Raw genomic sequence first — 12,176 nt, forward strand, 5'->3', positions numbered from 1 at the left:
ATAGAGTCAAAGTCTGTGACAATGACAAATTAGGAATAAGCCTGGTAAGAAAAATAATGGGGCAATTTCCAATCATCTGGTTAACTCTGGAGATCTCTGGACAGACCAGAACTTGGAAACACCGGTTCTTCCGAAGGTGGAAACTAGGCCGAGAACAGGAGGCTTGCTTGCTCTCTTGCTGTGTCAGGAGGTTGGAAGGTGACCTTCTGGAGCAGTTTTTTCTGCTGAAGATGTCAGTGCACCACTGTTTTGAAAATAGGAGTGAGCAAATATTTGAATACTGAGCAGTGAGAAATCCCTCTCTCTTCCTCCCCTCACTGGGTTCCCAAGATAAAAGCTCTGGATGTGGAGTGTTTGCGTGCTCTTGAATCACAAGCCCAGCCCTCACTCTGAAATAGAAAGAGATGGCCAAGGATCACCATGTACAAACTGAAAGGAAGGGAGTGAAGAAACCAAGTGACATTGACTGGGAGGTGGGTAGATGTTGGACAAGTGAGCCTCTTAGAATGGAAAGGTAAGCAGTTGGAAGGTAGAAAAAGAGGAGACAGGAAGGTCAGCATCTGACTAGGGAATCCGAAAACAAAGGGAGGAAGTAATGGAAGAAAGCCTTCATTCCACTACACACACAGCATAATGTCTGGGGAAAGCGTCGTTCCACGTTTTTTTGTTTTTGTTTTTAAATATATTTCTTTATTGATTTCAGAGAGGAAGGGAGAGGGAGAGAGAGAGAGCAACATCAATGAGGAGAGAGAATCCTGCAGGCCCCCTACTGGGGATCGAGCCCACAAACCCGGGCATGTGCCCTTGGCCGGAATCGAACCTAGGACTCTTCATTCTGCAGGCCGACGCTCTATCCATTGAGCCAAACCTACTAGGCACGTCATGAAGTTTTAGACACAGGGGAACAGAGCTGCTGTTAGAGCGGAGGAACAAACTGCACAAAGGCAGGGTGAGGCCGCAGACACACTGAGTGTAGACGGGAATCAGTGATGCTTCTACAGTTTTGAGAAAGTAACTTCCAACCGGAAAGTCTGTATAAAACCCAGCCAGTAAACACACGAGGTAAATAAAGACATCTTCGTCAGCAAAATTTTACATTTTCTATGTCCTGTGTATGCCTTCTCAAGATTTTATTAGAATTTGTACCCCTTCGATAGAGAATAAGCCGAGAAAGGAAGTTCTTTCTTTTTTTTAATCCTCCTCTTAGGATACTTTTTTTATTTTTGAAAGAGAGGAAGGGGGGAATAGAGAGAAATATTGATGTCAGAGAGAATCATCGAGCCATTGCCTCCTGTATGCAGCCCTTCCAGGATCGTTTCTGCAACCTAGGTATGTGCCCTGACTGGGAATCGAACCAGCAACCTTTCAGTGCAAGGGATGATGTTCCAACCAACTGAGCCACCTGGTTGGGGCAGAAAATCTTAAATCAAGGAAACGTGAGGTCTGACACAGAAGGCCCAAACAGGAAACTAGTACAAATATCCCTTTAAAAGTGGCGCAAAAATTAATCAATTGGTGAGAAATTCACAGAAACCCAAGGAAATGAAGAAAATGAGGCAATTTTAAATGAGAGAATATTGTTTTCTATGAAAGGATAGGGCATACTGGTTTGCTTCGTGGCTCACTTGATCACCGAACGTTGATACAAATCATGATGGGCAGATAGGGATGGCAGCGCCACTCCCTGAGCTTTAGAATACAAAGGGCGGACCTGCGGTGGTGGTGCATTCTGGTTTGGACATGGGTACCTTGAAATGCCCAGAGGACAGCAAATGAAGAGATGCTGGCAGTATACAGATCTGATACTTTAAAGACATCTCAGCAGTGTTTTTTCAGGTGTAGAGGGAGAAGAGGATCTGTACTCCATTAACTCATTGGGTAGTACTGTGCAATAATGTATCAGTGTTTTAAAAAATAAGCATGAATAGTTCTTCAAATTTTAAGGTAGAATAATTCAAAGTCATCTATTTTGTTCATATCTATATTTTGTAACTTAATTTGCGTATAAAATCTTTTGCAGCATGAAACGGAGAATTTCTACTCCTCGTTCCTCAATTTTGAATGCAAAGACTCCGAGATTGAGTAATCAAGCATTTGAAACCCCAGCTTATAAAGAGGATGATGAAGATGTCATCATCCTAGAAGAAAACAGTACTCCCAAGCCTGCCGTAGAGCATAATGCTGAAGCGAAACCAGAACAGAGTCACATCGAGCAAAGTACTGTTCAGGATGAGCCTATGGGTGACAGTGAGCCTTGTGACCAGACGAGTTCAACAGGCACTTTGCCATCCAGGTGTGAGCAGGCAACTGCTGTGGCCACCCAGACTGAAGTCCCAGGCGTGGTGGTTAAAAAGGAAGAAACTATTGAAGATGACATCAATATAAGAAACGATACGGCTGCACCGCCATCCTGTGTGGAAGCTGAAGTGAAGCCACAGGAAACGCCGGAGACCTTTGATAAAGCTGTGGGCGATGCTGGGTGTCAGATAAATGAACTAAGAAATGAGCTGCTTCTAGTTACCCAAGAAAAAGAAGATTATAAAAGACAATGTCATATGTTTACTGACCAAATCAGGCTGTTACAACAGAGGATACTGGAAGTGAATGATAAATACGTGAAGAAGGAAACTTGCCATCAATCTACTGAAACCGATGCTGTGTATTTACTTGAAAGTATTAATGGCAAATCTGAAAGTGTAGACCACATGGTATCTCAGTATCGGCAAGCTCTGGACGAAATAGAAAGGCTGAAAAAACAGTGCAGTGCTTCGCAGCACGTGAAGCATGAATGTAGTCAGTGTTCCAATAATGAGAGTAAGAGCGAGATGGATGAAATGGTTGTGCAGCTTGATGATGTATTTAGACAGCTGGACAAGTGCACTGTGGAGAGGGACCAGTATAAAAGTGAGGTGAGTTCTGTCACTCAGCATCCTGGTGGTCGTGGGAATCCAGCACAATCTCAACCTGAGACCACTGCCGGCTGCCGGATTGAAGTACATCGCTCAGTACGAATTTCCACTGATCACATGTCACGGTCCTGGTTCTCCACGGAGGATTAGGCCTTCTGGGGGCATATGAAAATGTGTAGGGTAGTTTTGGTTCTTAAACTGTCTGGAGATAGATGGGCATTGCTGGGATTCAGCGGTGGTGATGGGTCTGGTAAGTGTCCTGTAGTGCACAGGACATTGCTTTGTTGCTTTGCTTCACAGTGTGCAGTTGTGGTCGGAGCTGACATTTCAGGCCCAGCCCTCATGTAGCTAACATTCCAAGGAGAAGGGAAGAGGAAGATGCTGTTCCTGAAAGTTGTATATTCCACTGTTGGGACTTAAGTTACCGGGCTAATGGATGCCTTGGAACTGCAGTCTATTCGGGGGTTCTTTACTTAGGAAGAAGGAGATTTAAGTATCAAGAATTAAGTATTGGCTTCTGCACTGCCTCCAGGTCAAATTTGGTAGCTCCTAAGGAAAATTATTTTACGTATCACTAGAGGCCCAGTGCACGAAATTCGTGCACTCGGGGTGGGGGTTCTCTCAGCCCAGCCTGCACCCTCTCGCAGTCTGGCAACACTCAGGGGATGTCTGACTGACGGCTTAGGCCCGCTCCTGGCGGGGAGCAGGCCTGAGCTGTGAGTCGGACATCCTTAGCGCTGCTGCAGAGGTGGGAAAGGCTCCCGCCACTGCCGCTGTGCTTGCTAGCTGTGAACCCAGCTTCTGGCTGAGCAGCGGGAGTGCACTGACAACCAGGGGGCAGCTCTTGCATTGAGCGTCTGCCCCCTGGTGGTCAGTGCACGTCATAGTGAGCGGTTGAGTGGCCTTAGCATATCATTAGCATATTATGCTTTGACTAGAGGCCCGATGCACAAAATTTGTGCACAGGGGTGTGTGTGTGTCCCTCAGCCCAGCCTGCACCCTCTCCAATTTGGGACCCCTCGAGGGCAGTCGGACATCCCTCTCACAATCCAGGACTGCTGGCTCCCAACTGCTCGCCTGCCTGCCTGTCAGATTACCCCTAACTGCTTCTGCCTGCCAGCCTGATCACCCCCTTACCACTTCCCTGCCAGCCCGATTCCCCCAACTGACTCCCCTGCTGGCCTGATTGCCCCTAACTGCCCTCCCCTGCAGGCCTGGTCCCCCCAACTGCCCTTACCTGCAGGCCTGTTCCCCCTCAATTGCCCTCCCCTGTAGGCCTGTTCCCTCCCAACTGGCCTCTCCTGCAGGCCTGGTTCCCCTCAACTGCCCTCCCCTGACGGCCCGGTCACCCATAACTGCTCTCCCCTGTTGGTCTGATTGCCCACAACTGCCCTCCCCTGTTGGCCATCTTGTGTCCACATGGGGTCGGCCATCTTTGTCCACATGGGGGTGGCCATCTTGTGTGTTGGGAGTGATGGTCAATTTGCATATTACCTATTATATAGGATTGGTTGAACGGCCTACTGGACTACCAGACACTTAGCATATAGGGCTTTTATTATACTATCTAATAAAAGAGAAACATGCAAATTGACTATACCTCTGCTATGCCTAGAAGCCATGCCCACCAGCCAAACAGGAGCATGCAAATTAAACCAACGAAGATGGCGGTTAATTTTCATATCCAGGCATAGAGCGAAGACTGAAGACAGCATAGAAGGAAGCCAAGCGCTGCAGAAGGGAGCAAATCTGTGGAGAAGCAGGCAGGGTGGCGGAGACCATCGCAGGAAGCCCTATTGCAGGAATCTTCCTGCAACAGACCTCTAGTATAGGATATGTACATCGTGTTTGAAAGGAGGGTTTTTCTCTGCTAAGTAGAACTTGGAAACAACATGCCTGTTCCTAGAAATACTGCTGACATAACTGCTCAGTCAGACTTCCCTCTGCATGTTACTGGCTTAGAAGCTAGATGACCTTATCGCTCACAATCAGTCTGAGGTTTGTGTTTTAACCTTGAGTGGGGGAGTGTGCCCGAAACAACCCCCTGTGGCATCAGCGTCATTTAGGCATTTTAATCTTGGTTTCCTGGTTTTTAGGTACCATACATATTTTTAGTAAGTTGTAATGGACTTTTGTTCCTTTCAATGTACAAAAATGGGAAAATGAAACTAAACATTGAAAGCCATTGGGGGTTTTGTCTAATGTTTTTTTGTGGTAATTTTCATCAAGCAGGTTTTCTACATTTCTTAGCTTAAATTTGTACTTTGATATAAGTATTTCTAAATTTTACAGTAACTTTAATTTTCTTGTCAGGTTGAAATACTGCAAATGGAGAAATCACAAATTCGTTCACAGTGTGAAGAACTGAAAACTGAAATTGAACAATTAAAATCTGCAAATCAACAGAGAGGAACAGATGTTTCAACTTCAAGTAACATTGAAGAGTCTGTAAATTACGCTGATGGGGAAAGGTAATTTCAGTTGAGCCACTTTGCTGCACTATAGTTCTGCTCATGAGATACTAATTTGCTATCACACATCTAACAGCTACTCTATCCAGAGCAGTTACTGACTGCTGTGACACCAACATTGTGATAGACAGAGAAAGAGAAGTGCATATTATCATCCTACCCTTCAGAGACTAACAGTTTAGGTCCAACTTAAGTGAAATAGGAGCTCCAAAGGACTGAAGCTCCGGATTGGTCAACGTGGTTTGGAATGTTTGATTTCTTTTACTTTTGTGTTTGGCACCATTTCTTTAAGGTCTGCTATCCTCCTTTTACTACTACGTGCCTTCCCCCATCTTAACTTTTGGGAAATCCCACCGTTAACTAAAAATTGCCATAGTACAGGTGATTATTAGGAAGAAGTTCTGTGAAAATCCGAAAACAGCAAATGAATGATTACCCCCACCCTATCTCAGTAACGTATAAAATGGAACTGGGTTTCTGTTTTGATTTGTTTTGTTTTTGAGAGTGGATATGTTCAGGTGGTGGGGGACAGTGTTGGTGCTGTGTTGATAGTTTGCCATTCATAAATAAACATTACGGGCTAAGATTGTGTAACTTTTTTGCTAATATGATAGGACTTCAGAGCTAAAGGTACTGTTGAGAAATAATCTACTACCCTCGCTTGACCATCATTATATTAGTACTGTTTTCTAGCTTAAGTTTTTGAAGGACTTCACTAGATCTGTTATGTGGAGTGCTACAATAAGCATGGAGGGAAGGGTTCAGGAAAAAACTCCCCACTGGGGTTTCTAAGAACGGGAGCCACAACATCTATGCTGCTTGTAGAAATGCAGGTCCGTGGGCCACAGTGCAGTTTATTAAACTGGACACTGAAACATCCCAGATGACTCTCTTGCACACTAACCTTTGAGTAACTGATGATCTTTTATTTAGTTTTTAATCCTCACCTGAGGATATTTTCCCCCATTGCTTTTAGAGAGAGTGGAAAGGAAGGGAGGGTAGAGAGAGAGTGAGAGAGAGAGAGAGACAGCGATGTGAGAGAGACACATTGGTTTCCTGTAAATGCTTTTAAAAAATGGATAGTCAGCCCTAGCCGGTTTGGCTCAGTGGATGAAGCGTCGGCCTGCGGACTCAAGGGTCCCGGGTTCGATTCCGGTCAAGGGCATGTACCTTTGTTGTGGGCACATACCCAGTTGGGAGTGTGCAGGAGGCAGCTGATCGATGTTTCTCTCTCATCGACGTTTCTAACTCTCTATCCCTCTCCCTTCCTCTCTGTAAAAAATCAATAAAATGTATTTAAAAAAAAAATGGATAGTCAGTGACCTTTAGCATGAAGTCTTGCATTTTAAAAAGTCTTGTTTAGCATTAATTAACCCAATGTTTTATGAGCATCTTTGATCACAGAACCATTTCTTTTTTTTTTTCTTATATATTTTATTGATTTTTTTACAGAGAGGAAGGGAGAGGGATAGAGAGTTAGAAACATCAATGAGAGAGAAACATCGATCAGCTGTCTCCTGTACACCCCCTACTGGGGATGTGCCCGCAACCAAGGTACATGCCCTTGACCGGAATCAAACCTGGGACCCTTCAGTCCACAGGCCGACGCTCTATCCACTGAGCCACACCGGTCAGGGCACAGGACCATTTCTTTACAGCGATGGATATCTCATGGGACATGTGTTATGGAACAGTTCTGTCTCCTTTCTTCACCGGCAGCTGAGTCAGAGATGCACTCTTATCCTTAGACCAACCAGGATTCTCGCTGTTCTGTCACTGTTTGCTACGTGATGAATTACATATTTTACCAGTCCATGTTTTCTCCAGGCTCAAGTCAAAATTGTAAACGTTGGAGCCAAAGAGCCACTAGTGTTATGAAACACTACTGACTACCAGTAGATACGTAATTATTACATTGAATTATGAGTGATTAAATCAGTGGATTAATTTCCCCTTACGTATTAAGCCCTACATGGATATTAAACTGTATTGCAATGTTTATCTAATAAATGTAACATTTGTTTTTTGTTTTTTTAAATAAATGTAATATTTGTATTTGCAGCTTCAAACTGCGATCTCTCAGAGTTAACGTGGGACAACTGCTGGCCATGATTGTACCTGACCTCGATCTTCAGCAAGTGAATTACGATGTTGATGTCGTTGATGAGATTTTAGGACAAGTTGTCGAACAAATGAGTGAAATCAGTAGTTCTTAAAGTCTATATTATGCGAGATAATAAAACTATTTGCTCAGTCCTTTTGGTTGTCCAGCTGTCAAAATGTAAATAATTTTGTTGTATAGATGTGATAGGTGACAGACTGAAGAACCATAATCTTTACTGTATCCTATGCATTCAAATGTGGCCACAAACATGCGGTCACATTATCACACCATTTGAAATGCCTGTGAATCATTGATATTGAGCAACTGAATAGCTAACTCATGTTTCTGTTTTACGATGTAAATATTTGTAACTAAGTCTGCACATATTTTTTTATTGCCCTGAAGGACATAAGTGTTTTTCACCAAGAGGTTTTCAGGTTGCCCCTAACCTTGTGCAATCTTTTCTGGTTCCCCAAAGTATTTTTATTGGAAGTGAGGGCTGTGCCATCCATAAATGCAAATGGAAATGCTACCTTTGGTTTTCTTACAGAGAAGTTTAAACAGGCATTTGTAAAAAATGGATTAACACTCCTGATAAGTTGTAAGTGAATTGAGCATTAACGTTTCTTTTCGATAACTGCTTATCTCCTGGAGTATTTTTTTCATGAAAATAAGGTAAGCAGAAACTGTCTCCATCCATTTTGCCGGGATATTTTCTGTGCTGAGATCGCCAATCATTGTTAAAATGTTTTTATACAACAAAGAAATAATCTTTAGTATAAAAAATTATCAAGTATATTAACTGTCTGATCATGTTTACTTTGAAGCCCATTTTTGGCTGCTTAGCATGGAGTGGGCACAATAATTGCTAATATCCCTTTTAATGAATTTCCTGTGCAGCCTTTTTTATAGGATCACTACAGGTTAATGTGCGTTGGGGAAGACAATCTTTCTCAAACACTACTGTATACCTTTCATTGTGTTACAGACTAAGTGTTCCATGTCCTGGAGTTAAGCAACAAATTGCCCTAAGATTACAGTATCACATGCCATAAAAATTAATGCTTTTTTTGGTCCCTTGTTTTGTGCAATTTTAAAGCAATGGCTTTCTATTAAGTTTAACTGTGTATATATAATTAGTTTTCCACAACTAAAATGTGCATTATTTTTTCCAATGTTTTATCATTGCTATTTATTTTTACTTTTGTTTCTGAACATTCAATACATGTTTTTTTTTTGTGTGTATGTTTAATTACGTATCTGTCATATAGAATATCAAATTTTTACTGTACATTAAGTTCTAGAAAAAGCAAATAAATGAAGATTGTTTTATTTGCTTGATAAATTGAAAGTGTATTTTTGGTATGAAGCTGGTTTTCTGTCACAATTGTATCTGCCCAAAACTTAAAAGTTCTTATAATAAAATAAAAATATATATGATGGCTAACTCTTCAGATATTACTTTTAAAGAATTCTGTATTCAAATTACATTTTGAGAACTAAAATTGTGTTCATTAAGGACCCTAAGGTTGAGCTCATTCTGCTAGTTTTGTTTAGAACTCGGACTGCTTCCATTAGACTCCGAGACTGAGCTCCTGTTGAGCGAGTGTGAGCTGAGTGCTTAAGCTACACTCGCGCAGAAATGCTCGTGTCTACACCATTCAGTCCAAAGAAGCTGTTTAAGTGGCAGCAGTCCAAGTGTGTGAATATCTATGTAGCCATTCTTTCTGGAATTTGCTATTTTTTTCCTTCCTTTTCTTGCAAAAAATGTATTTTATGGATATCTGGCTTAATGGGGAAGTATTTACATATTTTTCATCCTTTAAGAAAATATTGCTAAGATAGGGTTCTTTTGAAGATATGGCTAGCAGATGTTTTTAAACTGCTCTAGTCAACAAGAGAGCAGCTTTAGTGAGGCCTCGGGGTCACAGGATTCAAGCAGAAGGCCGCCTGTGGGCGGAGGAGGTGGGGGAGGGGCCTTACTCAGCCTTCTGGGGGTACAGGTTGTTGGTGCGGCCGCACTTCTTGAGAAGGTTGACAAAACGGGGCTCAGGCTGGTCATTTTGTCGCAGTTGTACTTCGGCGGGAGCCGGTGGAAGGAGGCTCTGCTGCATGTTGTAATCAGAGAGAGTGCGGTCATCCTCCAGGTGTTTGCCCACAAGAATCAGACGCTCCTGGTCAGAGGGATGTCCTTCTTGTCCTGGATTTTAGCTTGGACATTCTCGATGATGTCACTGGTCTCGACCTCAAGGACAGTGGCCTTACCAGTCAGGGTCTTCACAAAGGTCTGCATCTTTGCATTGGAGACGCTGCCTGGCTGCCTCATTGAAGAGGAAGATGGCTAACGAGTTTGACCAAAAGCCTTGTGGACTCTTTGGCACATATCCCATTTAGGTAGAATAACCTATCTTTTTTGTTAAGTTACATTTGTAAGAGGCTAGTGTAGGAGGGCGGTGTTGCTTTAATTAAAGACAGAACAGCACGAGAAGATAGTCCTCAATCCCAACAAACCGGACCCACTCTAGTCGGCTAAGGCTACAAAATCAGTAAAAGCTGCGAGCTGACACAGCAGGCAGGAGTGGTGTGTCATCTAGATGGCCATCACCTGGGCCCCACATTCCTGATGTGCAGATGCTGCTGCTGATGGCACGTGGTCCGGATGCTTGGTTCTTGCTGTCACACAGCCCATTCGGTCATTAGTCACTGAGGAATAGTTAAGATGGCATATACTGGTTGTTTGCTGCATATTAGAATCACCTGGGGAGTCATGTAGACTCCCAGTCCAGGCTGCACCCCATACTAAGAGTCTGGGATTGGACCAGATATTGTTTTGTTTTGTTTTGCTTTGTTGTTTTTTTTAAGGCCTCCCAGTAAGCCATCAGAGCCAAGAACCATTGACAGGGCCATTTGCAAATGTTGAACTCGGGTGGTTCCTGAAACAAACTCAGGACAGGTGTGGCCACTTTCTCACTGGGGTGTGCAAGGATGGGGAGGGGGGACAGTCAGAACTGGAACAGAATGGTAGAGTGAAAAGACTTCCTCACCACCTCCCTAAGGGTAACCACCATTGTGTTTTGTATGTCCTTCCAGGAAATATTAGTTGCACACATTTAAATGCGTTCAGTTTATATTTGTTTTTATCTCTAGATTTGATATATATTTGTAAAGTCAAACAAATATGCTCCTAATGCTCATTTATTTCTTATCCTTTGACATAAAAAAGGTTACTATGGGAATTAATAAATACACAAACACTTTTTAAAAAATACATGTTATTGATTTTTTACAGAGGGGAAGGGAGAGGGATAGAGAGCTAGAAACATCAATGAGAGAGAAACATCGATCAGCTGCCTCTTGCACACCTCCTACTGGGGATGTGCCCGCAACCAAGGTACATGCCCTTGACCGGAATCGAACCTGGGACCCTTCAGTCCGCAGGCTGACGCTCTATCCAGTGAGCTAAACCGGTTAGGGCCACACACTTTTTCAAGTGTGTCCTGAGTATAAGTCCCAAATCTTTTAGAAGCCAATATATAAAGAACAAATCTCAACATTTGTTTGCAAAAGGATACAGACCTGGTTGATTTCAGTGTCATGACATCCAGGAAGAAAGAGGAGGGGAATGGGGGGTAGGAGAGTCCCTGGGGGAGGCTTTCTTCCAGGCTGCACAGGGGGTAGCATTCCTTTTGCGAAATCCCTTAGCCTTGAAGGCCCTGAAACCTGCTGTTAGCACAAGGGGTGTGTCCATCTGCCAAGGCCAATGCCCTGTCCGCCAAGCTCCCAGACTAATGATGCAGCCAGGACTCCAGTTAATTTACAATGAGAATCAAAATAGCCTTGGAAACACCTACCATTCGACCTGCTCGTTCCCGTTGCAAAGCGTCCAGGGCATTGCCCATCCATCCTTTCCCATCACAGGGCCCACTGCCCCCACTTTGTGCTGTTGCCAACCGTGAGTCCTCATTTCCCAGCTGCTTGTCCCAAACTCCATCACCCGAAGCCCACTTTCAACGCCCCCTTCTCTTCCAACTTCCTGTGAGCCTTCACATCCAATAACCTTGCCCTTGGGACTGTAAGAGCACAAGGTTCCGTCCACTTTTCCTATTTTTTAATTTGTTTCGGAGAGGAAGGGAGAGGGAGAGAGAAACATCAATGAGAGAAACATGGAAGGGCTGCCTCCTGCACGCCCCCGACTGGGTATCGAGCCCCAAACCGGTCCATGTGCCCTGACCGGAATCGAACCCAGGACCCTTCAGTCCGCGGGCCGACGCTCTGCCCACTGAACCAAACCGGCCAGGGCCACTTTACCTCTTTAATATAATTCCCCGCGTACATGACTGCAGGAGGTCGGGCCTTTTATTGATTGAAATTCCAGAGACTAAGGCAGGGCCCGGTACGGGTTGCAGCCCAAAGTTCGCTGCGCCCGTGGAAGACGGGGCGTCTCGGGCGCCTGAGTTCCTGCCCCGCAGGACCGCTCTTCCCTCCCCGCGGCCGGTAAGTGTCCCGACGGCCGGTCTGCGGCGGCTTCAGCAGGCGGCGGGCGCGTAGCCGACCGACCGGCCACGTTTGCTGAAAGAGCGAATCAACGCGGGAAGAGCGACTGAGCGAATGAACGGACGACCCACCCATTCTCCCACCGCGAGCGCGCTCCGCGGGGCCGGCAGGAGCCAGCCAGCCCTGATTGGACGACTC

The 12,176-nt window shown here is 44.5% G+C and overlaps 1 protein-coding gene and 1 long non-coding RNA gene across 2 annotated transcripts in view; one reads left to right on the top strand and one right to left on the bottom strand.

Moving 5' to 3' along the window:
* Positions 1-8,931, top strand: part of MORC3 (MORC family CW-type zinc finger 3) — a 45,561-nt gene extending 36,630 nt beyond the window's left edge. The window contains exons 15-17 of the mRNA XM_054713530.1: positions 2,021-2,909; positions 5,223-5,380; positions 7,443-8,931. Coding sequence (XP_054569505.1) covers positions 2,021-2,909; positions 5,223-5,380; positions 7,443-7,596 — 1,201 coding nt within the window. The 3' untranslated portion in view covers positions 7,597-8,931. The remainder of the gene's footprint in view (positions 1-2,020; positions 2,910-5,222; positions 5,381-7,442) is intronic.
* Positions 1-12,091, bottom strand: part of LOC114233041 (uncharacterized) — a 36,911-nt gene extending 24,820 nt beyond the window's left edge. The window contains exon 1 of the long non-coding RNA XR_003619159.2: positions 11,818-12,091. This is a non-coding gene — a long non-coding RNA (uncharacterized LOC114233041). The remainder of the gene's footprint in view (positions 1-11,817) is intronic.
* Between the last annotated feature and the right edge of the window lie 85 nt (positions 12,092-12,176).

This window comes from Eptesicus fuscus, chromosome 3 (genome assembly GCF_027574615.1).
Source record: "Eptesicus fuscus isolate TK198812 chromosome 3, DD_ASM_mEF_20220401, whole genome shotgun sequence".
Taxonomy (NCBI): Eukaryota; Metazoa; Chordata; class Mammalia; order Chiroptera; family Vespertilionidae; genus Eptesicus; species Eptesicus fuscus.